The sequence below is a fragment of the Phragmites australis genome, chromosome 7 (genome assembly GCF_958298935.1).
Source record: "Phragmites australis chromosome 7, lpPhrAust1.1, whole genome shotgun sequence".
Taxonomy (NCBI): Eukaryota; Viridiplantae; Streptophyta; class Magnoliopsida; order Poales; family Poaceae; genus Phragmites; species Phragmites australis.
This window is the reverse complement of record NC_084927.1, coordinates 24,672,925-24,697,196: the sequence shown is the minus strand read 5'-3', so window position 1 is coordinate 24,697,196 and position 24,272 is coordinate 24,672,925. Positions and strand designations below refer to the sequence as shown.

At 44.8% G+C, this 24,272-nt stretch overlaps 4 protein-coding genes across 5 annotated transcripts; 1 reads left to right on the top strand and 3 right to left on the bottom strand.

Moving 5' to 3' along the window:
- The first annotated feature begins 3,043 nt into the window (after positions 1–3,043).
- LOC133924314 (gamma-glutamylcyclotransferase 2-3) lies at positions 3,044–5,002 on the top strand. The gene is made up of 8 exons (XM_062369789.1): positions 3,044–3,244; positions 3,340–3,416; positions 3,693–3,746; positions 4,094–4,150; positions 4,231–4,271; positions 4,366–4,437; positions 4,508–4,587; positions 4,675–5,002. Exons 1-8 carry the CDS (start codon positions 3,124–3,126, stop codon positions 4,746–4,748), a joined length of 576 nt encoding a protein of 191 aa, XP_062225773.1. The 5' UTR covers positions 3,044–3,123; the 3' UTR covers positions 4,749–5,002.
- A 271-nt stretch (positions 5,003–5,273) lies between these two features.
- Positions 5,274–6,901, bottom strand: LOC133924315 (aspartyl protease 37-like). The gene is made up of 2 exons (XM_062369790.1): positions 6,359–6,901; positions 5,274–6,249 (listed from the first exon to the last, which is right to left on the bottom strand). The coding sequence occupies exons 1-2, from the start codon at positions 6,823–6,825 to the stop codon at positions 5,382–5,384; spliced, it is 1,335 nt and encodes a 444-aa protein (XP_062225774.1). The 5' UTR covers positions 6,826–6,901; the 3' UTR covers positions 5,274–5,381.
- Positions 6,902–12,441: 5,540 nt separating this feature from the next.
- On the bottom strand, positions 12,442–14,144 carry LOC133924313 (aspartic proteinase nepenthesin-1-like). Its single transcript, XM_062369788.1, has one exon. The coding sequence runs from the start codon at positions 13,912–13,914 to the stop codon at positions 12,571–12,573; it is 1,344 nt and encodes a 447-aa protein (XP_062225772.1). The 5' UTR covers positions 13,915–14,144; the 3' UTR covers positions 12,442–12,570.
- Positions 14,145–16,198: 2,054 nt separating this feature from the next.
- On the bottom strand, positions 16,199–23,467 carry LOC133924312 (uncharacterized). 2 transcript variants are annotated; one of them, XM_062369786.1, is made up of 5 exons: positions 22,537–23,467; positions 19,853–20,547; positions 19,660–19,746; positions 17,060–18,106; positions 16,199–16,693 (listed from the first exon to the last, which is right to left on the bottom strand). In XM_062369786.1, exons 1-5 carry the CDS (start codon positions 22,598–22,600, stop codon positions 16,643–16,645), a joined length of 1,944 nt encoding a protein of 647 aa, XP_062225770.1. In that variant the 5' UTR covers positions 22,601–23,467; the 3' UTR covers positions 16,199–16,642. The 2 variants fall into 2 exon arrangements, with proteins under 2 accessions (XP_062225770.1, XP_062225769.1); XM_062369785.1 differs by having other exon boundaries at positions 22,533–23,465.
- Positions 23,468–24,272: the final 805 nt, after the last annotated feature.

Sequence of the window (24,272 nt, the reverse complement as noted above, 5' to 3'; positions counted from 1 at the left end):
ACCTAGGCAACATCATTCTCTTCAACCAAAGTGCGTTTATTAAGGGCCGATCAATTCAAGATAATTTCATGTCATTCAGCGATCTGTGAGGTTGCTCACTTCTCAGAAAATTCCCAAATTGTTGCTTAAGCTTGACATCTCAAAGGCTTTTGACACCATGGTGTGGGCATTCGTGCTGGAGGTCCTACACGCGTGGGGATTTGAGCAGCGCTGGAGGAACTGGATCGCGATCATGCTGTCTTTTTCTTCCATGTGCGTCTTGCTCAATGGTCAGCCTGGTCCGCCCATCCGTCACCGACGCGACCTGCGCCAGGGCGATCCGTTGTCTCCCCTTCTTTTCATCCTGGTAATGGACGTCCTCAATTGACTTTTTGCCAAAGCTAGCACTGATGGTCTCCTCCAACCCATCGGTCACCCGACGATTCAGCACCAATGCAGCTTGTATGTGGATAATGTGATCTTTTTGCCTCGCCGACACACCATGAAGCCTTGGCGATCAAGTCAATTCTAGATATCTTCGGAACTACTTCCGGTCTTAGGACAAATTTAGATAAGTGCTCCGTTACTCAAATCTTTGGTTGTGAGGCAACCCTACAAGGAGTTCAGGACATCTTCCGATGCCAAATTGTTAATTTTCTGATCAAATATCTTGGCCTTTTGTTGTCTAACAGAAAACTTTCGAGATCATAGCTTTGCCCGCTAGTGGAGAGCCTCACCACCAAGCTTTCGCCTTGGAAGGGGTCGTTGTTGCAGACGAGTGGACATCTTATTCTGGTGAAGTCCATCCTCTCGTCCATGCCAATCTATACCATCATGGCGGCACAACTGCTCACCTGGTTAATCAAGGGAATCGACGTTATTCGTCGCAGATTCCTTTCGTCAGGGACCGATGCATCGGTGCGGGGCAAATGAGCGGTCACATGGGGCGCGATCTGCAGGCCTTTGAAGTTTGACGGTCTTGGCGTTCTCAACCTCAAGCTCGCCGGCTATACGCTACGTCTCTATTGGCTATGGTTGCAGAAGGTAGATCAGGAACGTGCTTGGTTCGTGCTGCAACTACACGTGGAGCCGGAGGTTCATGTTCTCTTCAATGCCTCCATCTACGTGCACCTTGGCAGTGGCGATCGTGCCTTCTTCTGGTTGGACAATTGGCTTGGTCGGAAATCGATCCAAGCCCTCGCACCTGCGCTGTGCGCGTTGGTTGGTGACCCACGTTGTTCGAACTCGAACAATCACGTAAGCTCTTCATGAACGGCAGTGGAATCAGGACATCCAAGGGGCGTTATCACCACAAGCTCTAGTGGAATATGTCTTGCTCTGGTCGTGCCTCTCGGAAGTCCACTTGGACGAGCAAAGGGACGACGCTTACGTTTGGCGATGGACCACGGACGGGAGCTACTCAGCGCGGTCGGCCTACAAAGTTCTTCACCAAGGTGCTGTTCTATTCCAAGGTGCCGAAAGGATTTGGAAGACATGGATACCTCTAGAGGTTAAGTTCTTCACTTGGCTCGTGTCTCGATAGCGCATTTGGACGACGGAGAGGCATCTGAAACACGATCTCGATGCACATTCCTCTTGCTATTTTTGTGACCAGAACCTTGAGACCGCGGATGACATCTTGGTCGAGTGCTCCTTCGCTAGGTCCATCTGGTGGGAGTCTCTTTTGTGGGCTCGGCGTTCGTGCACTTTCTTCCAAGGATCATCGTTGCAAGTTTGGTGGACTCACGTCACCTCCCTACAGCCTGCGGCGATGCAAAAAGGCACCAACTCCATCATCATACTTGTTGCTTGGCACCTATGGAAGGAGCGCAACGTCAGACTCCTCAATCGTCGATCGTCAATGGTGGAGCAGATTATCGAGCGGATCAAGGTGGACGCGAACCTTTGTATCGCGGCGGACGCACGTCAATTAGGTCGTTTATTTTGCGAGTAATCCGTTTTGTTTTGCGGCTTCTATTGCCGCAGAGCGAGTCTATCCCCCCGCTTGTGTCTGTATTCGAACTATTTCTCCCTCTTAATACAATGATACAGAGTCCTCCTGGGTATTCGTGAAAAAAAACTGAAGCCAGGTGTGAGAAAATGGTCATCTTGTTTTTAGAAGGGAAAAAACGGCTAGGAAGTCCAGGAACATTTGGATCCATTGATGATCATCTAAGGTAGTCAGAGCACTTGAGTCTCTGTTGGTGAATGAGGTTAGACAGACTCCCCATCATCTGCAGGAATCGACTCCTCTAACTTTGCTAACCGGCTCCTCTAACTTTACTAAGCTAAGTCAGAGAGCTACAATACCGTGACTTTGCCCCCATCTAGATCCGCTGGATCGGAAACTGACGAGCGCTATAGTACCACTAAGCAAAGTCAGAGGAGCAGGTTCACAATGCTTATGGTCAAACTACTTTGATTTTGACGTACAATATAGTTCCAGGTGTTTTGATTTGTTACTTGAAGATGGTATGTGCACATTTTCCTCAAAAACCATTTTGATATAATACGATTCATTAGGTTTTAAACGTATACCGCACGTTCAAAATCCATGAGCAAAACTTCCGTTTAAGAGACCGTGACAGTGGCGTTTAACAGATGCGCGAAAATCTGCAAAACGTTACTTTTTCTTGGATTTATGTTACATGTCCATCAGAGTGAACAAAATGACTACGAAAATTCATTTATAGCCACTTGTATGTTCGGCCATCGTACAAAATGAAAAAGGGGAACGAAAGAAAAAGATGAGCAAGTTGTCGTTTGCTTCTCGATTTTTTTATAATTTTTACTTTCAACCCCTTTAGAAAACAAGTTTTACAAATAGACTTTTTAGAAAAAATATTTAAAAATAGATCATTTTCACGGTGTAAGTTGCACGGTGCCAAATACGTCAACAACGCCTTCCAACCACATCCTACGTGTCAAATCATGGACGCCATCCAATAGGATAACGCCGTGTGAAGGGTTTATTTGTAGACAAAGATTTTAAGAAGGTTTATTTATAAAATATATTTTTTGAAAAGGACTATAAAGTAAAAGTGACTCAACGAGCCGCCAACCTATCGGCGTCTCCGGTCCACAACAACACAACGCAACCACTCTCGATTCCACCGGCGCGAGAGACCGGGAGAGGGGTGGGGCATGGCGGCGATGTCGCCGATGTGGGTGTTCGGGTACGGCTCGCTGATCTGGAACCCCGGGTTCGCCTACGACGCCCGCCTCGTCGGCTTCGTCAGGGACTACCGCCGCGTCTTCTACCAGGGTAACCCTCCACACCCACCAGCAACCGCTGCGCAGTCTCTGATCTCTTCGCGCCCCGCCCTCAGTTTTTCTCGGTTTTCTTTGGCCGCCGGACAGGGAGCACGGACCACAGGGGCACGCCGAAGTTCCCCGGAAGGACCGTCACGCTCGAGCACCAGCCTGGGACGACTTGCGTACGTCCCTTCCTCGTCTCTGTGCCCGTTGACCTTGTTCTGTAGTGGTACTTGCTAAGAACAACCTGCTCAGTATGCACATTAGTGTTCTGGGATAAGTAAAGATTTCGTTTTTTTCTTCTGATTCTTTCTTTAGTTATTTGGTCAGTCACAAGATGTTAGGATTTACTTGGTCGTGTTATTCTGTATTTGATTTACGTTTTCTGTAGTCTGTCAACCCTGTTCGCGGTGCGTGCATTGGTTTTGAGACTGAATAGCTCTATTTTACATCTGCAGTGGGGAATTGCTTACAAAATTTCAAGGGAGGAAGATAAGCAGGTAGCTCTGGAGGTATGGCTTTCTTTTCTTTTCTTTTTGAAAGGCTAGTCAGATTTTTTTTTCACCAATACTACTTCTGATTACGCACAATTGTTTCAAGATTGGAATAATGCAGTTGTTACTTCCCTGTCATAATGGGGATGAACAGATTGGTTTTTGGCCCGGAATCAATATGCTCTTTTCTCCAGTCTGTTGATATATCAGTGATTAAGTCCTTATATGAATTTCGATGTGTTTATCACTTTATCTTTATCTTTGCCTTTATCTTGATGATATTTGTAGCCACAAGTCTTGCACAAACTAATTTTGAGTTGCTTACCATGCTTCTATTGACATTTACCTTTAGATTTGAATTGCAGTATCTGGAAGTAAGAGAGAAGCAGTACGATGAGAAGATTTACCTTGACTTGTATACAGTAAGATATGACTACTGCAATTATTTCCCTTATTCGATAATGTTCCATGTGTATTACTTATAGGTTTTGATAATTTGCAGGATTCATCGCCAAAAACACCAGCTGTACAGAATGTGATGGTGTAAGTGGTTCTGTAATTCTGTAATCTTTAAATAAACAGTTTATTCAAAAGATTTTTTTTTTTTGGCTGATGGAGCCAAATGCATGGATAACAGATACTTGGCGACAGCGAGTAATGAAAGCAACCAAAACTATCTAGGTCCCGCACCTCTGGAAGAAATGGCCAAGTATTGCATCTCATTAACTTAAGTGTTACTAGACTGAACTGAAACTGTAGTTAACTTCTGTCATGTTCAGGCAAATTTACCTTGCTGAAGGCCCAACTGGACCTAACAAAGAGTATCTGTTCAAACTTGAGGATGCTCTAAACAAACTAGGTAAGGTATTTTATACTTATATACATTCTGCAATGACAACAGAAAATTTTGAGTTATGTTGTTCAAAGTTCATATATGTCTTGGCAGGAGTTGTAGATCCACATGTCCAGGAACTGGCGAATGCTGTGCGTGAGTATTCTGGCACCGAGTTATCTCATTGAAAGGTCGTATTTGACTGCCATCAAGTTATCTCATTGAAAGATCTCTTTGGAGGGTAAAGATTTCTCAAGGAATTTAGAGTTAATTTGCTCCAAAACATCTTACATTCTTGTAAGCTGCTTTTTTCTGTGACCAGCTTGTGATTGTATATCTATCCATCTATGAATGGAAGTAGAAAGTTTACATTGGAAAGGATGATGGACCGAAGAATGATGGGATATTTGTGCAATAAAAAGTTCGCATCCAGGTTACCTCAGACCAGTGTTAGGAAAAAAACGGATTCCAATAGTTCACCGTACCCCAGCCAATCGAGTGGGGACTGGGGAGAGGGGCACAGCTACTGTTCTTTACGATTAAACATGTTGTAGAAATTAAATTTTATATGCAGTTTTTTAATAATGTTTTCCAGAGCTTGTTTCACTCCTTTTCGGCTCGGATGAAATCATTACCATTGCTACATGGTTAAGAAATTTCAGAAGGAAAAAAGGGTTAATGCAGAGCATCAGCACCTACTACCTAGCCTCCAAATGTGCAATTTTACTAAAATCACGGTACTGAATACAAGATCAGGCGATGAAGTCCCAATCCATGTGGATCCTATCTACGGCACGGTTTTTTTTTTTTTTTTAGTGCATCTATGGCACGTATTCGCAGCTGGTCTTGGCGAAGGTGATCTTCCCCCGGCGCAGGTTGTAGAGAACCTGCATGTTCTGCTGCTGGAAGTTGCCCAGGATGGACACCCCGGTCGTCTTGCCGATCATCAGGCACATCATCCTACCGGCCCTGTCCTCCACGAACAGCCGGTCCCTCTCCAGCTCCAGCCACCGCCCGTCGAACGACAGCGACACCGACGGCACGTACACCCTGTCCATCCCCACCCCCTCCGGCAGGATGAAGCAGAGGTCCAGGCCCAGGCGCGACGCCGTGCCGCGGGGCAGCCTGATATCCTCCTCCAGATCATTCGCCAGCTCATCGTACAGGGACGCCTCCAGGAACGTGATCGTCGACGCGATGTCCACGATCATCCCGTGCGCGTCGGCGCGGCCGCCCACTGTCGCCGGCGACGTCGCGTTCCTGTTCAGGCGCCGTGGGGTCTTGTCGCCGACGGCGAGCCCGTCGAGGTTGAGGTGGTAGTAGGACGGGTACCGCGGGTTCGACGACATGGTGACGGCGACCCGGTCCGACGCGTTACGGAGGGCGTCCGCGTCCGCGCCGAGCACGAGCTTTCCCGCGCTTTTGGACATGGGCGGCGGCAGGCAGTACATGAACCGCCGCACCGAGAGCTGGGTCACCAGCGAGAACGGCCCGCGGCCGAGGCCGACCAGCCCCGACGCCTGCGGAGGCGGGCCCCCGACGCTGGAGTCGCTGCAGCCGAAGACGACGCCGTGGAACACGTCGCTGCCGATGGCCAGTTTGTCCATGGCCAGGGTCCCCTTCGTTGCCGCGTTCCCGCTGTACTTGTAGGTGTACTGGCACGCCGTTTCGTCGCCTTCGTCGCGGCATCTGTACATACAGTAACGTGTCAGTAAGTCTGCGAGGGAAAAAAAAAACATTTTGTCCTCGTAAGTAGGTGCAGCGCATTCGCATGCTGCATGCATGCATATGCCCGTACCTGTGTTCGTCTAGTTGATCGCACGTGTCGCTGCTGCACGGCACGACGGCGAAGGAGGAGGAGAGCTTGGGATTGAAGACGGGGTCGAGCTGGCGGTAGCAGCTGGCGCAGGGCTGGCACTGCATCCAGACGAGGTCGCTGGCGGTGTCGATGGCCGCCGAGAAGAAGTGCTGCGGCGTGCCGATGCCGAGCTTCACCAGGTACTCGCCCCCGCCGGGCAGCAGCGGGGCCTCGGCCGTGGCGGCCTTGCGACCGCCCGTGTCTACTCCGGGGCGCCCTATGCTCCCCGGCCGGTCGAGGCTGCGCTGCACGGCGCTCCGGAGGAGCTCGTGTTCGGTGAGGTTGGTGGACACCAATGCATCGACGCGGACGAGCTCGAGGTGGACGGACCGCGGTGGCGCCGAGCTGCAGCGCGCTGGGAGGACAGGGAGGGCGAGGAAGAGTAGCAGCAATAGTTTGGAGTTCATGGCAGTATTGGGTGACGCAACACAGCGACAGCTGCGTACGCGCACAGGCCAGATTGCTCGTGTGGCGCAGCATGTGCTCGTTGCTTGGTTGAAGAGCGGGTTAAGTACACGAGTAGCTGTGTTTGATACTCGGGCACAGAAAGGTGGTGCCGAAAAGACGAACTGGTTGCGGGTAGCACGGCATGACATCCTTGTGTTCTTTGCGTATGCAACGAACGCAAATCTCTATAACGTTCTGCTACAATGTTCGACTTTACTCATTTGAATGCTCTAGGTTTGATCTGATGATTTTTCAAGTTCAAGTTTGAAAAGAATCTTATTTGTCCTTCTTGTCGGCACGGTAAGATGGTTGCCGCTTCTCATTCATCAGTCAATCTGGTGATGACTGAATGATCGAGAGAACTTCTCCATATGGACATTGTCGGTCATTCTTAGGTTCGTTTGGTTGGTGGAAAAAAAGTGATATGTACTTATTATTGTTGATGATTACTCTCGCTATTTTTTAATATTTTTTCTTGTAAGAAAGGATAAAGTGTTCTCATACTTTCAGAGTTTAGTTTTGATATTGTTCAAAGAACTCCCTGGTGCATTGGAAGCAATTCATAGTGATAATGGCTTCGAGTTCAAGAATTATCTCTTTGATATTTTATACCTTGAACATGACATTGAGCATCAATTTTCTGCCCCACGCATTCCTAAATAGAATAGACAGGCCAATTGCCAATGCCCACTGCCTCTACCTCTAGATCCGTCGCTTTGTGCTTGGGAGTAGATGATCATACTGAACCTAGAAGTTGTAGCTTCTATATATCAGACATCAGTTGTATTTACCTTTAGGTGTTCAGTTGTTGCTCCTATTACACTATTCTTGCATAGAATGATGCATGGAACTTGTGGTAGTGTTTGGTACATCTGCTATGACCAGCAGGTAAATAGGTATACCCGTGGGCAATAGGTTTGGGGGCCACTATTCGCCCATGAGTGTGTAAAAATTAGCGAGTACTGGTATAGATGAGCAATACCCATATTTATCGTGCCTTGATTGAAGCCACATATGATTTTTTTTTGAGCTAGCACCTCACCCTATCCACAATGAGAAAACATGGCATGTTATATGTTGCTTAGGGTGATAGCTAGCCTCAGGTCGCCCCCCACCCCATGACCCAATGCCACCGCCTCCCAGTTGCCCGCCCGACATCGGTAAGCCCTCTAACAAGCCACTATCCATGTTCCTCCTCCTTCCTTTTCTCCGATGAGATCTTCTTGCCTCTCTTGCCCCCAGCAATCATATACTTTTCAGTCATACTCTCTATATTCTTTTTAGTTGTTTCATACAACTTAAGAATAAATTGAGCACGTTTTTTAATATCTAAATTAAGTCTTTAAAAAGTAGGCAAATGTAGTAAATTAATAGGAGCACATGGATTAAATTCATACACTACCTGGAACGAATTTACCTTGGTAATGGAGTGTACCAATCTATTGTAAGAAAATTTAATATGCGGTAAACACTTTTCTCACATCTCAAAAAAAAATTAGAACAGTCCGTAACATGGTTAATAATATATGGTTGGCAACCTCTGTTTGACCGTCGGTCTAGGGATGACACGTAGTAAAAAATAGCAGCTTCATCCCCAATTTATTCCATAGTGATATCCAAAAGTGACTCAAAAACATTGTGTCACGATCCGAAAAGATAGTATTAGCCAATATATTTAGTCGAACGATTTTTCTGAAAAACAAATCAACTATATTTGTAGCATCATTGCTCTTATGATAACGTATAAAATATGTCATTTTAGAAAATCTATCCACAACTACAAATATGATATCCCCCCTCATTGTTCTAGACAGTACTAAAACAAAATCCATAAAAATATACTCTCATGGTGCACTAGGAACATGAAGAAACATATAAAGATCATGTGGATTTAAGCGAGACTTAGCTTTGTTGTAAGTGGTATAACATAAAACGTAGCGCTCGACGTCACATCTCATCTTTGGCCAAAAGAAGTGGACGGGTAGCACATCTTCAGTCTTTTTTTCTCCAAAATGTGTCATCAATCTTCCTCTATGTGCCTCCTGCAATAACAAAAGACGAACGGAGCTAGCTGGAATACATAGCTTGTTAGCACGATAGAGCGATCCTTTATTCAGCCCATATTTATTCTATATTTTCCCTTCTTTATAATGTTCAAACATTTCTTTAAAGTCTAAATTAGTAGCATAAAAGTCTTTAATAGTCTCTAAAACAAAAATCTTATGATCAAATTGAGGTAACATAGTATAACGTCACATTGTACTTTCCTTTCTTATGCTTAATGACATATGGAAAAGACTCAATAAATTTGACCTATTTAGCATGTCGTTTATTCAATTTAGCTTGACTCCTAATATATTTCAGTGATTCATGATCAGAATGTATAACAAATTTTTTAGGCCATAGATACTGTTGCAAAGTTTCAAGCGCATGAACTAAAGCATACAATTTTTTATCATAGGTAGAATAATTCAGACTTGATCCACTTAATTTCTTGTTGAATAAGCATCAGGTTTACCTTCTTGAATTAACACACCCTAATTCCAATCCCGCTAGCATCACACTCTAGCCCAAAAATCTTACCAAATTAGGGAGTTGGAATAAAAGAGCATGGGTAAATTCTCTTTCAATAACTCGAATGCTTTTCTTTTGCAAATTCCTATTTGAAAACCACTCATTTCTTCGTCAATTCATTCAATAGGGCAGCAATGATACTGAAATCCCACACAAAGCACTGATAGGAACCTACAAGATCATGAAAGTTTCTCACTTGAGTAATAGTCTTAGGGGTTAGCCAACTCTTTGTGGCTTCATCCACTTTTATTCCCTGTGGAGTAACAACATAGCTAAGAAAAGAGACTCGATCCGCGCAAAAGATACACTTTTTGAGGTTACCAAACAAATATGCATCTCTCAAAGCATTAAAAATAGCACGTAGATGATCAAAGTGTGACTCATGTGACTTGCCGCGATCTAAAAGGTCTTGGATTTGTCGCCAAATTTCCTTAGTATCTTCCGGATTGGTCCTATATGCAACACGGTTTGACAAAGTTGCTCTTAGAATCAAATTAATTTGATGTTCTATTCCTCAAATTGGCGGTAATACTGTGGGTACTTCAGCTGGAAAAATATCCACAAACTCCTTCACCTTACCGCTGTTGTTGAACCATTGAATATGATAAGGGTAAGGATGGATTCTTGTCGGCAAGATAAGCTTCTCGATTAAATCTGAACTTACTAAATTGTTGCAGCTCCCTCCATCAATAATGATGCGAACACAGTAATCCTTGACTCTGAGGAACATCTGAAATAGATTGTGGCGTTGTAGCTATTCCGCTTGCTCTATTTTTGTGCTTAACACTCGCTGCACAATGAGAGTCTTATAATTCTATGTGGCAGCAGCACCAAATTCTTCCTCATGGTCGATATCCATCTCGTGTTCGTTCTCTTCACTTGCAATGTTAGCTACAAGAGCATATTCATCCTGAACATCGCTATCACTTATATATCCACCGTCCTCTGTTGCAATGTACGCTAGCTGACTTGAGCAATCCTTCATGATATAGCCCATTCTCTTACATTAGTAGCATGATCTTCCGTAGGTAATATGATAAGTCGATTTGGTGGAGCTTCGATATTGATGATCCAAAGGCTCTCATCAGAACAGATCAAAAACCCTCGCAACCACTTCACCACTACTCTGTAGTTATCAACCGTACTAAGACATGGTTGACCTCGTCAAGAAGATTTTTTCTACTAGTGAATTGAGAGCACAAGTAAGAACAGATAGACGCAATTTGAATATTGTTGATAACTAATGAAGTACTCGAGTTAGGGTTCAACAAACTGATAAGCGACGAAACTATCTAAAACAGAATAATCTAACCTAAACTCGAACCTAAACTATAACGACTATTATATATTTATAAGGGGGCGTGAGGAGATCGACCTAGAGTTGTGCAGCCATGGAAAAAGGCGTGCACAACCTGAACTTTGATCCCGATACGATTACAAGACCCAACTAGGTCCAAAACGGTGGTCAACACCTTATTTCTTTGACATTGACTAAACTATAAGAAATATTTAGTCGAGTTCATATCCATGGGAAAGAGTTCATCGTAAGTTTTCCAGAATATCTAAGATATTATAAAACGGACTTCGTATGATAGAATTATGCATATTTTACTTACGTGCTGTCCTGAGACTTGACCACGACCATGACTTCGATTTCGATCACGACCACGATCACGACTAGAGTTCAACCTCGAGTTCGAGTAGACTTGACTTTCGAGAGGTGACGTTCGGGTAAGGTTGTGGTGCTTCTCCCACGTTCCTGAGCAATAAAACATCACAAGAATTTAGTAGTAATTCATCCAATTAAGCATGAACAACGAGAAACGAGTTTACCTTGTGATCTAATTATCATACACATACTCTTATAATTGGATCTTTTATGATTTGAGAATTATTAGACGGTGTTGATCGTATCCAAATAAGCCATTGACTCATCACCTACCGCTGAATCTACAACCGCTATCGGCACCGCCCACCACCATCCTCTGCCACTCACGATCGGCTATGCTTCGCTGCCTTGCCAACAACCTGTAGCCACTGTTGGACTAGCCGCCACCCAATTTCGGAACCCTAACCCTAGCAACCCCACCCCTAACCCCGTCACCAGTGGACGTGCACACAAAGGGTGGAGGACGACAGCGCTAGAGGTTGGAGAAGCATCTAGCTAGCGGGCCCGGCTAGCAGTGACAAGCGGGGGTGGGTGAACGTCTCATACGGGTAGCGTACACAACATACAATATGTCCGGAGAAAACACGGTCTGCTCTGCGAACGTTTTTGTACGCTTGGACCGTGCGCCGTGGAAGGACCTCACGCAGACGGCCGAAGCGCCCGCGCGTGTGAAACATGGGCGGCAGCACGACGGTTCCGCGATACCGCCGTGCCGGGTCCCGTCTCGACGTGCTAGCGAGCTGGGAGACCTTTTCCAATTCTGCGATGGACGGCTCGCACGTCTGTACGCAGCATCAGCATCAGCATCAGCAAAGCAGCATCAGATGGAGACTTGGGGATTCTGACCGCCCTGGTTGATTGTCCCGATTTCTCATTTCTGAATGACTCTTGAAGCAATTGAGAATCATTAGGGTCCCAGCTGTCTCCGACAAGAGTTGATTTTTTAGAAGCTCCGAGAGTGACTGGCACAAATTGAAGCAAGTAAAAGATACGGAGAACACTAACCTCGCGAGGTCTAAACGCAGGGAAGGCCTGTTTGGAACCAAGGGATTTTGCAACACAGTATCAGGCCAGTACATGGACCAAATCGAAGGCAAAAGCAAACCCGCTTATTGTTCCAGGCTTGCAGCAACTGGTAGGAATCAGCGCACCATGAATATGGTACCGTCATGCATGGTCCATCCAACACTACAATCACATACATATGAAAAAATAATCTTATTTTTTCTAGTCTTATATATTTAAGGTCTAAATCCAATTTATAGTATGATACGTAGTAAATATTATCATAAAAATTATGATAAAAATATAAAATCATGTATGACGAAACACGAAAAAAAAATAAATTTTCACATATTACACTATGAATTAGATTCGGTCTCACAGTATTATTTTTTCCAGGTACGTACACGTACGGCTAAGAACAAGAGCGGCAGTACAGCAGGGCCGCACGTAGGCGCGCTCACAACTTGTTGCACTGCACAGCCGCGAAGGAGAGCTTGTCCGGGCCGACGTCGTACACGAACTGGAAGTTCTGCTGCTGGAAGTTGCCGATGATGGACAGCCCCCGCGAGCCCATCACCGTCAGGCACAGCGCGCCGGAACCAGAGTCCAGCGCCATGTAGTTCTCCGCCGGCAGGTCCAGGTCCGCGCTGCCGTCGAAGTGGAACACCAGCTTCGGCACCGACACCTGGTCCACGCCCTTCGCGGGTGCCTGGAAGCACAGGTCCAGCCCGATCCCGGACCCGTCCGCCGTCGGCAGCGCCATCTGCGCCACGAACGCCTTCTTGAGTGCGCGGTAGCCCTTCATCTCCAGGTACGTGATGGACGTACCGGAGTCCACGATGACGCCGCCCGTGCCGTCGTCCTGGATCGCGAACGCCGATCTCGGGAGGGTGATGTGCGTCGACCCGACGGTGAGGCCCGTCAGGGATACGTAGTAGAAGGACGGCTGGCTCGGGTTCTTGATCAGCGGGGTGGTCTGCACCGGCGAGGTGGCCGCGCTCTCCGAGATATCGGCGACGGAGCCGAGGAGGAGCGGGCTCTTGCTGGTGTCGTCGAGGGAGGTGAGGCAATAGGAGAACTTCTCGAGGCCGAGCTGGGAGACCAGCGAGAGGGGGCCGCGGCCGAGGCCAACGAGCCCCGCGCCCTGCGAGAACCCGTCGCCCTCGTTCGTGTCGCCGCAGCCGAAGGCGATGCCGGGGAGCTTCGTCTTGGCCAGCGTGAAGGTCTCCGTGGCCAGGACGCCCTGCGTCGACGAGGCGTCGCCGTAGGTATAGGTGTAGCCGCACTTGGACGCCGACGTGCACGTGGAGGTGGGCAGGTCGTTGCAGAAGGAGCTGGAACACGGCAGGGTGGCGTAGGTGGAGGACGAGGACGGGTCGAACACCGCCGTGCTCTGCTTGAAGCAGTCGACGCACGGCTTGCACTGCGTCCACACGAGGTCGCTGCCGGTGTCGACGATGGCCGAGTATGCCAGCGCCGGCGTGCCGATGGCCAGGTCCATCAGGAAGTCGCCGTTGCCCGCGTGGACCGGCACCTGCAGGTCGCCGCCCGACGCGACGGCCTTGCTGCTCAACGCGACCGGCACGCCGGTAGCCCGCGCCACGAGCCTGGACATGCGGTGGTGGCTCCGCCGCGCCGCCCGCTGCAGCAGCTGCAGCCTCGAGTAGTTGCCGTGCGCGTCCACGTGCGTCAGGTGCATGCGCAGGCCCTTGAGCTGGGGCGTCGCGGCCAGGGCACCGGTGGTGCAACTGGCCGCGATCACCACGACCACCAACAGACGAAGCAGCCGTACTGCCTCCATTCTTTGGCTTGGAGCTTGGAATGGCAGCACAAGAGAAAACTATCTTGTGCTTGATTATTCTTCTTCTATTGGACAAAGGCCATACTTATATTTGTGATCATGCACATATAATTGTGATTTGGTAGTTATAGTAAGGTTTGCTCTATGACCACATGCAAATGATCGATCGTAATCCAATAAGCTAAAACAACAGAGAGGAAGTGGAAAGAGAGATGAGAATTAAGCAACCGTGAAGGAGACTCACGATCCGAGGTGGCTGTTTTATCCCATTGCTAGCTTCTCCTTGGCGCTTGTTTGGTCTGTAATTGTTAGCATCTTCCTTTGCTGAGAGTATCCATGTGGCCTTTCAGGTTCAAATGGTTAAGATTTTGATCGCCGCGTTTCACTTCAGAACGTTCCTCGAAGTTGTGTGCTTCTACATGCTCTCAAGAAGCACCACATTGCTCCTGTTTAAATTCAGAAGAATTCTACTACAGTTCTGTGCTTCTTTTGCGAGGGATGTTCGGTATTGTTTGGCCCCTTCCAAAAACAAAAGGGCTAGGTAGCGAACATATGTATGATGCGTGAGTTGGTGAGCAACCGGCCGGTCCAATTGGGACTAGATTGCTTGGCCCCTGACCATGTGTGTTCTTCCTACACGAGTGGCCTACTTGGGTTTGTTTCCCTTGCAAGTAACTCATGATTGGGATTGCTCTTGTTTGTGTGTATTCAGGTGCACCTAGTTGGCCGGTAGCTAGGGTACTTCTGCTCCAACAAAGACGGTCATGCCCACGCAATAATCGTCCAGAAATTAAAATCAACATGCTCTTTTAATTTTCGCAAATAAGCTGGTTCATGGGTGGTCAAGTAAAAATGGCCTACGTACGTACGGGAGCTTCTTATCATGACGGCGTATAGTGGTTCGGTGAGCAATCTGATATGCTATTCTTTTGAGGGTTGTCAATTATTTTGAGGATCGTCAGTAGGTGCGGTGAGTGTGTATCTCCGAGTTGTATTAGTGTTTCTCGAAAAAACATGAATGTATGCGAGTGTCGATGTAATAGATAAGAGGTGTTCGGACGAGTCCCATGCTACTAAATGTCAGTCGATAGTTGATATCCTCGAAACTACAGTTTCACTCCACGACTAAGGTGGGGCTCAGTCAACCAGCTCCTTGATCGAAGGAGAAGATCCTACAACTGGTCACTGCTAATAGCAAGATAGGTACTCACCTAACCGTTCAAATCGTATTAAATACTATCCACTTAAGTTTTTTCTTTCCCTAGACATCTCTTTTGGACGAGCATGGTCGTGAACAGGCGTAAAATTAAAATGACTTGTCCTGTAACATTTAATGGTACGGAATAGCCTCATGGACGAGGATGACATCACTCAGCGAACGTGACAGAGCCTGCAGGACGATCATGACAGGTTGGTCGTGCATGCCCTCCGTAACGATGACTTAGAAATAGTTGGTTTCATCAGAATTAGATCTACTACAAAATTTGACACAATTCGTTTATATATACTCATTTTCCCTAATATATAAAGAGGAGGACTCGACTCGTAAAGAGAGACATTATATAATAAATTCATTAAATCCAAAAAATTAGATAATATATAAAACTATTATCTCACAGAAGATCTGAATAAAAAAAATTCCCACATTCTTGTATCCATCCAATCCCACTAAAAACCCTATCAACACACATCATCCGACGCAGTCCGAATTCGTTGTCAGGATCATTCCTGACCATGAGAAAGCAACATCTAACATACATCAACATACATATTATTTTCTTGACGACCGGGCCTAAGATTCTGTTACGTAGATCAGCGCCGTCCATTCTAATGGCTCCCCTGTAGCAGGGGCGGGTGCCCAACCATACAACCTAAGATTCCATGTCATCGTAGAATCTTGTGACACACTACTGGCTAACGGGAACTGTTACTGAGAAGACGTGTTGATTTGTAGGGCACCGGAAAGCATTGTGTACGAGCAATCGGAACGTAGTCGAACGTGTCCTGAGTCCTGACCTATCAGTGGGCACTAGCAACTAGGAAATAGACATTAATAGAAGATTGATGCTTAATCCATCAGGAGAGCTAGCTTTCGCTACATTTGTTCTACCTCAAATTTGGGTTTCCTAATTAAAACCTCCATGTAACATTTACGAGAACCGTTTGTTAAAAAAAGAGCGACATGTACACGAACAAAAGGGGTGGTTGCCAAATTAAAGAACGAAAGACTGAAAAGGTACACAATGAAAACAAAAAAGGAAAAAGAAAAACGCAGGCCAAGCAATTCAAGATCAAGGTAAACCTGTGCACCTTTTCATGTTAAGATCGAGCATTCTTTTTTCCCTTCTTTTTTTCTGAAAAAGGATAAGCCATGAAAAGTAAAAAAAAAAAAAAAAAAAGACAACCTATTCTTCCCGAGCAACGCACCCCTATGTGCCTCCAACACCAGACATACTTTCGTTTGGTATTCCTTCTGGGAAAATGAGGAAGAAAAACCTTAAAACCTCTTTTCAGCAGGGGAAAATATCAGCTCTACTCATGAAACCTCCCCCCACAATGCTGAACAAACATTAAGAAAAAAACTCTCGATTTGCTAAGCTAGACAATCATTCCATGTCGGTTGACTGAGGTGGCTACCAAAACTCTTCATGCAACAGCTTCACGTCCACATGTTTTCAGCATGGTGACAGACACAATAACGTTGCTCCATAAAGCACCAATTCAGCAATTAGCCTCTGCATTCCTGAAGCTTCTGCTGCAGCCTCACATTCTGCCTTACCTACAAAAATAGTGGGAAACATAAAATTTTTTACTACACATTCATGAAGTAGCTTGCCAGAATGCTTTAGGACAAACAGGGTTCTGAAAAGCTAAAAAAGCTAGCTTCTGATGAAATAAACTAAAAGCTGAGAAGCTAGCTAAAATACTTCTCTGACTTGTGTGCTGAGAAGCTAAAAATTTCTCGTAAAAGCCAACAGTCAAAAGTCAAAAGCTAGAAGCCAACTTTCAGCAAAAGCCCAAAAGCCACGGCTGAAACAAACAGGCCATTAGTAATATGCACTACCACATGATGATACCAATACGTTGCTAGAGTAAATTGAAATAATTTTGATTGACTAGATTAGAGAACGCAATAAACACTTACACAATCAGCAATCTCTTCCTGTTGAAGAGGTGGAACTTCTTCGTTCTCATCCCAGCCAAGAGATCGCAGGAAAGCCAACTCTTCTGGACTTGGCTTGTCCTGAGCAAAATAGAATTCCTCCTCTGCTCCAATGGGATCGAACTCTTGAGCAGGATAGGGTTCCTCCTCCCCTGATCCAATGTGTCGAAACTCCTGAGCAGGATAGGCTTCCTCCCCCTCTGCTCCAATGGGATCAAGTGGCAAATTGGCTTCATTCTCGACAGAGTTGGACATCGCAGAACCATCATTTATATGCGCAGGTATGATGGACAGAAAATCTTCAGCCTTGTCTGCCTGTGGCTCCTTGGAAGCTACATCTTCTGTGTCAGCGAGTACTGACGAAGAGTGGGCATCCCTGTTATCAACTAGAATCCCCAGAGATCCCACATTTAAAACATCACGAGATTCTGAAGGAGGAATGGTTTCCTCATTGTCAGATAAGTGTTGCTGAGATCCCTCGCGGGAATTTGCTTCCTCACAGGAACTACTCCCGTTTTCAATACACTTGAATCCAGAATTAAACAAAGACAAATCAAGACAAGAGTTCTGCTGCTCATCAATCAAGCTAGATGGAGACTCGATAGCAGTGCTTGAACCATTTACAGACTTGCTCCGCAACAACTCAAAGAATTTAAGCTTGTCCTTTGCACTTGCTTTTCTCTCACCAAATGAACCTTGTACCAGATGCAAAGGAAGACCATTACTGACAACCTTTGGCTTTTGGTTGACAACAGGCTTTCTCATAGGTTCCATTGAAGAAGATCGACCTAAAACAGGGCTCACAGGATTGCTAGTGCAGTCTTTGGCAGTATTTACAGTACCATTCTGCTCTCGGCTAAGGACTTGAAGGCTTCCAGATTGAGATGGCTTTACAAGGTCAGTTTTGATTGGAGTACGGACAGAGCTGCTAGAAGGCTGTATTGACAATTGTGGTGCTACCTTAATAGGACCATTAGACTCTCCAGCTCTTGCACCTTTGGGTTTCAACTTGTCGAATGAACTTGATACCTATACAGTATTCTTGTTGAATTAGTTCAAACCAAAATGCCACCAATTCAGCACAAAAGAACATTACTCGACAAATAAGGGAAACAAACAAAAAAAGCAGCCAAAAGAAGCAAAATCACTTAAAAAGGTTATCTACTGCATCTGGGCAAGGACAGGAAATATATTAGAGATCCAATGCTAATCAAGTAATACAGTAAGTCTATACACAGATGGTTTTCAGATAAGCAATGATATTGACCAACTGATTCAGAAGTAACACAATCTTTTATTCTTGTCATCCTCAGGTAGTCAGATGTCATCATTTAGCCCAAGTACTTCGCTTGCCCATTAAATTTCTAATAACATGCTTATCTTTATCTAAGTTTACAAGAACTTACAGGTATCCACAACCACAGACCTTTGATAGAACATAAATGATGGAAACAAGATGCTGTTCCTATCAACCACTATATTAGCTACTTTCATAAGACTTGGATGAATAATAGCCAGCTTACACTAGGCTATAATCAAGAGACGAGACAGCGATAAGAAAGATGTGTCACAGTTTCTGACAATAGTGATATTATAATCAAAAGTACAGCATCATTGTTATAATACAGAGTAATAACTACCACTGAGTACTAGATTTGTTTCTTGTATTTGTTGCCACACAACATAGCCTGAGGAATTCACCAACTCCTAAAGTTTTCAAATGTTAGCTAATTGGTTCGGTCTAAAATATCTTTCAGGAACATGGATATGTCAACCCTCTGACCTTTTAATTGTCCAAAGTCAAATCGGTAAAGCACTAGCTTAGATCAATACAGTTTGATAACCCAATGCTGCAACAGAAAAGAAGTTTCAACTTCCTGATTTAACAGTGATTTATGAAGCGTGTTCCATGCAGAATAATGCAGATGCAAACTGCAACGTTAAATAAAAGATGTCGGAAATATTCAGGATTGTAGATACACGAAAATGCATACGTTCAATCCCAAACATGTACGTTCAAACAACTATTAAATCAGTTCTCCCGTACTTGGAAAATATTGTGCATTTCGTTTGGATAAATGAACAACATAAAAGCAGTCCTTATCACTGCTACAGTATTTACCAGCATTTGGTTCGTGGGTAAGTCAAAGCTTCCATAAACTATCGAGCTACCTTAGTTAAAAAATCATGGGGCAATCAAACCAACCTGTATTCCAATTTTACCATTTAGCTTATGATCACTCATAGCATAAAACATTAAAAAGAGGGATAATGTAATAATGAAGTTAGCTGCAAAAGTAGATATTCTTGGTGTACAGACATAAAAGATATAGTTGATTCACTAATTACAAAGAAATTAAATGAAATGTCAAAGTTTAAGAATTCCTTGCTTGTAGCTGTACTACTTGATTAATAACTACAAAAAAAGCTGAATAACTATATTTATAATGCTTCTGCTGCCATTGAAAGGCCAAACTAATTGTCAAACAAGATCGAAGGGACTAGAGAGCTTCTTAACACATCCATGGTAATCACACAAACAACAAAAGCTAAGCATTGATTGGTGCAAAGGCTACACTCACGGAAACTTTGTTTGATGAAGGTGTCAGAGGTCTTAGAATGCACTGCCTCATAGTTCTTTCTTCAATCTTCTGAGCATCAATTGATAACTGGATAAGAAAAAGAGATGGCAAAAAAGCCATAAACAATAGTTAAATCAAGAGAATGGAATGAAATGTGAATGGGAAAAACATAAACATCATATTCATTAAGTACCTGCGGTGCAGTAGAAATCTTTAATGGCGATTGCATCACTGTTTCAGACATGCTTAATGCACTCCCAGAGTTAGACACTTCAGTCTGTTTACTTGAACCAGCGGGTGATAAAGATGAGGATACAAGGTTAATGTTTGGATCACCAAGTATAGGAACTTCTACTAGCACTGAATTCCAGCAATCAGGCGCATTGACCAATGGTATGCTCTGAATTGGGGTGCTAATTCCAGGAGATGGAACTCTTCCTATGTCTTGCTTTCCATTTTTGTCCTCAGAGCCAAGGTGCGGGAATTCCCGTTCAAAGGAGATGCCACCAGTATCCTTTTTAGATATATTGCCGTTGTCTAAACTTACTCCTACTGCCCGATTTGATATGGCCGCCTTCGAACGAGTACGATTAAGCCTGTCCTTTTCAGGTCTGCATGAGCTAAATGACTCAAAGCCATCTCGTAGGGGATCCTCTGGCTGAACCAACCTACTCTCCCCATCACGAAAATCTGGATCCTTTTCTTGGCCTCTTTCCCTGTTGTTCCTTCCAAAACTGGCGTAACCTCTTGACTTCCCTATACCATCCCGATCACTCCGCCTTGACCCACTTGAGCCTGAACCCCTCCGTGACGAGGACTGTTGGGAGCTCCGATCGCGGTCACTCCCAGATGATCGGTTTCTTGATGAAGAACCCCTGCCTTGATCATCTAAATCATCCAAGCAAGAGCTTCTTAGCACATAATATAAAATGTGCAAGATGTAAAAAAAAAATCATGCACAAACATGTAAACAGCCAACTAAAACATTCAAAAGTATATAGAGCAATCGAAAAGGCATTTAAACAACAATACTTAGTAAGAACATGACACATCTTTAGACTACGTAAGAGTGTTCCTTAAGTGCAAGAATAAAAGGTCTCGCAAGGATCAAAGCAATATTACTTAGTAATCAGCACAACAATGTAAGAGATTATCCTCATGCGATGAACCTCAATAACAGCCAAGTTGCAACAAGCAACAAAATAAATGTACAAACAAAAAAAAGTGTTCAAATACTATCTCCAACAAGCTAGTTATAACTGAAGGGGCATGTACTCCTCTGCCTCAGAACCCATTATTTGATTTATCGTGCCCATAGACCATAGGCTGCTGATAAATTGACCTTGCACCCATAAACCTCGTGTCCTCCACATCCTTGTGGAGGACAAGTCAAGTGCATGCAGTTTCCTTCCAGCACCTTTCCTCTAAGCAAGCAGGTGTCGGGTTCCTAGCTTCAACCTAACTACATGTCCCTGGGCCCAGGCCAGTGATGTGAGTAAGTGCCATGTCACCTTGGCCTCGTATTCTTGATTTTGCACTTCTGTAATTGCGTACAGTAAGGTTGTGGAGGCATGGCCCAATGATGAATAGGTTTAGTTAGTTATGTACTGAGATTTAATCATTTTCATATGCTCGCCATTTGCTTGGTTTATGCATATTAGTCTGCAGGTTAAAAGTCGGGAATGTGATTGGAAAACCCTGATCTTGTATGCTTCTACAGTTCTGCACCAAGCATCCTACCTTCTAGTCTTCTACAGCTCTACTGCTACCCATATATCCAACATTTCGGGTCTGTTTGAAAGCAGGAATTTTACGGAATCAGTAGAGATCCTTCATTCCAAGATGGCCCTTACCCTGTTTGATGTAAATGAGCAAACCTAGCAGACATGCATGTTCCTTTCTATCAAGGAAATAAATTATCCGTTGTTAAATATATTTCGCTTATCCCCCTTTCAAACCACAGGTTTCACTTGGTAATGGTAAGTACATATAGAAAGGGACACTAGATACTACTATATGCAAGAAAATGTTGTGGAAAATCCAGGTAGAAAAGGCTGGGATTATGTTTCAGGCACAGATATGTGATTAATGCTGGTGGTGGTTAGTAATTCGTTCTTACAAAGTTGTCTGTCGCCTCTTTCTAATCCTTACTAACTACGAGAAATCAGTTGACGCTACATGAACGACAAAACATTACAAAAACAGAGCTAGCAGATAAGACAAGGAAGATTATCATCCAACACGTACTACGAACCACCTCCAAGGTCCCAACAAAGTCCCCCAATAACTCCAAGAGAAATTTTCCTATACAAGAATCTCTAACTTCATAACAGTCACCACAGTTACATTGTTACAAAACAAACTGAGAAGCATCGGTTTCACAATATCCAAGCGAGGCTGATATACAAATTACAAAGTAATGCCTCCCTAACAGATCTCCTCAATAGTTACCACATACCACAGTTGGTCAAAATTTTAAAATTCAACGTACACAACTGCTCTGAGTTACATGCAACATATTAAATAAAGCACTTCATCATGCAAACATTGCCCTCATACCACAATCAATGCAGCAACGGACCAACGGTGCATATGAGGAAGGCTAGTTCTTACAAAAACTAGGATGAACTTTGAAGCAGCAAATTCTCACCAGAGAACTAAACTATCTTCCATCGTGCATAAATAAAAACTACTATGCACACACAACTTTATGTCCTGATAAGACAAAAGCCACCGTAGCACCATTAGTATCACTACAAACCTATATGGTGCATCTTCTCATCATAATAGTCATAAATCCCACGAGAATTCTATCCATAGTGTGAGCCATTAAAGCGGCACAAAAAGATAGGTGACATCGAGAGCAAGCTCACCCACGCGGGATGAAGTCGCAGGCCGGGGAGCTGTGGCAGCTATTGTACTGGGCACCCGCAGCAGCCATTCCGGCTTCAACGAGGGCTCACCTCGCTCCATACCCGTGTCAGAATCAGCAGCGTCCACCACCAATCCAGTCCACCACCACCAGGGGCGGACTTAACGTGGGGCATGAGGGTTCAGTTGAACCCCCGAATTTTTTGGGAAATGAACTGCTCTGCACCTTGCGTGGATTGACCCTCCCCGCTGAAGAAGAAGAATCTAATCAAACCAAGGAGGGATTAGATTGGATATTTGGATTAGTAGGGTATCACGTCGCAAACAAATCCGCACACCCCCGGTAACATAACCAACTCCTAGAAGAATCCGTCCGCGCAAGCTAGGGTTACTCAACAACGCGAGAAATATCGATCCACGCCCGGGTGGATCTCCTCTCCCACGCCACTCCAGTACCAGCAGGCGGCGAGGGTGGAAGGCGCAGCCCAACGCCTCTCGACGAGAGGGGACTCCGGCGGACGAAGGCCTGGCCTTGCCGGCGCGAGGAGGTCCCCGATGACGAGTCGCAACAATTTGTGGCTGCAGTACCACAGAGAGAGAGAGAGAGGAAATCCTCGGGGAAATCCGCGGCGGCGGCGGCGGCGGCGACGCGAGGCGGGGGATTGCAGCCGGGAGTGGAGAAGGCGGCGGCGGCGGCGGCGAACGCGGAGGATTGGGGAATTTCAGCAGGGATTTGCTGGATTCGGGAACGGGCACAGGGGGAGCGCCTTGGGGAGGGATTTGGAGCGCCGGATTTCGGACGGGATTTTTCCTCCCTCGGAAATTTATGTGCCTCCGGTGGTTTTGGGAATTTCGTGGGGGGCGTGTGTGTGTGTGGTGAGAGTACTTGTCTGTCTCGGCCGGGGGAGAGAAACCCTAAGGAAACTGTGGCCATTCTCTCCCTTTCTCTCTCCTCTCTCCCCTTTCTCTCTCTTCGCTCCTCTCTCCCCTTTCTCTCTCTTCTCGAGTTCAATGGTGCTTATAGTCGAGAAACTATTGCTACCGAGTGTAGTCTAATAATTATTTAACAGAAAAATTATAAAAAAAGAGATATAATGTAGAGGAAAAGTTTTCTTTTCGTTTTCATCTATATTTATAATAAGAGGTTACACTCTATATATAGTAAAAAATATCTAAGAGATATAATCAAATTCTTCAAGAGATTGAGACGGATCTATATTCGATTGTGAATTTTTAAGTTTCCTAACACTCTTCTTTAGGAACTTTTTGCGAAATGCATATGTCTCATCAAAATTCCTAAAATCCAGTGAGAAAAATTAGGAGAAAGAGTGCATAGCTCGTGACATAGTCACACAAATTGCCTTATTAAAAAACTTAACACGAGAAACTTAAGGAAAACTCATTTAAGGAAAAAAAGAGTATAATCCACCAAAAAATGATTCATATAATCTTAATGATTAACTTTGTGTACTTAGTCATCATTTAAGGAAAAAAAGAGTATAATCCACCTAAAATATTTAATATAATCTTAATGATTAACTTTGTGTACTTAATCTTCTTGACTAAAATTTAATTCCTCATATCACTGTTATGTGAAAATTCTCTTCCTGAAATATGCAACTCTCTAAGCCTCATCATCCCAATACCACGAACACATCTTTTAAAACTAGATGCAGAGAGAGACTTAGTGAATAAATCTGCAAGATTTCTATATAACTTTGTATGCATTACCTTTATTTCAT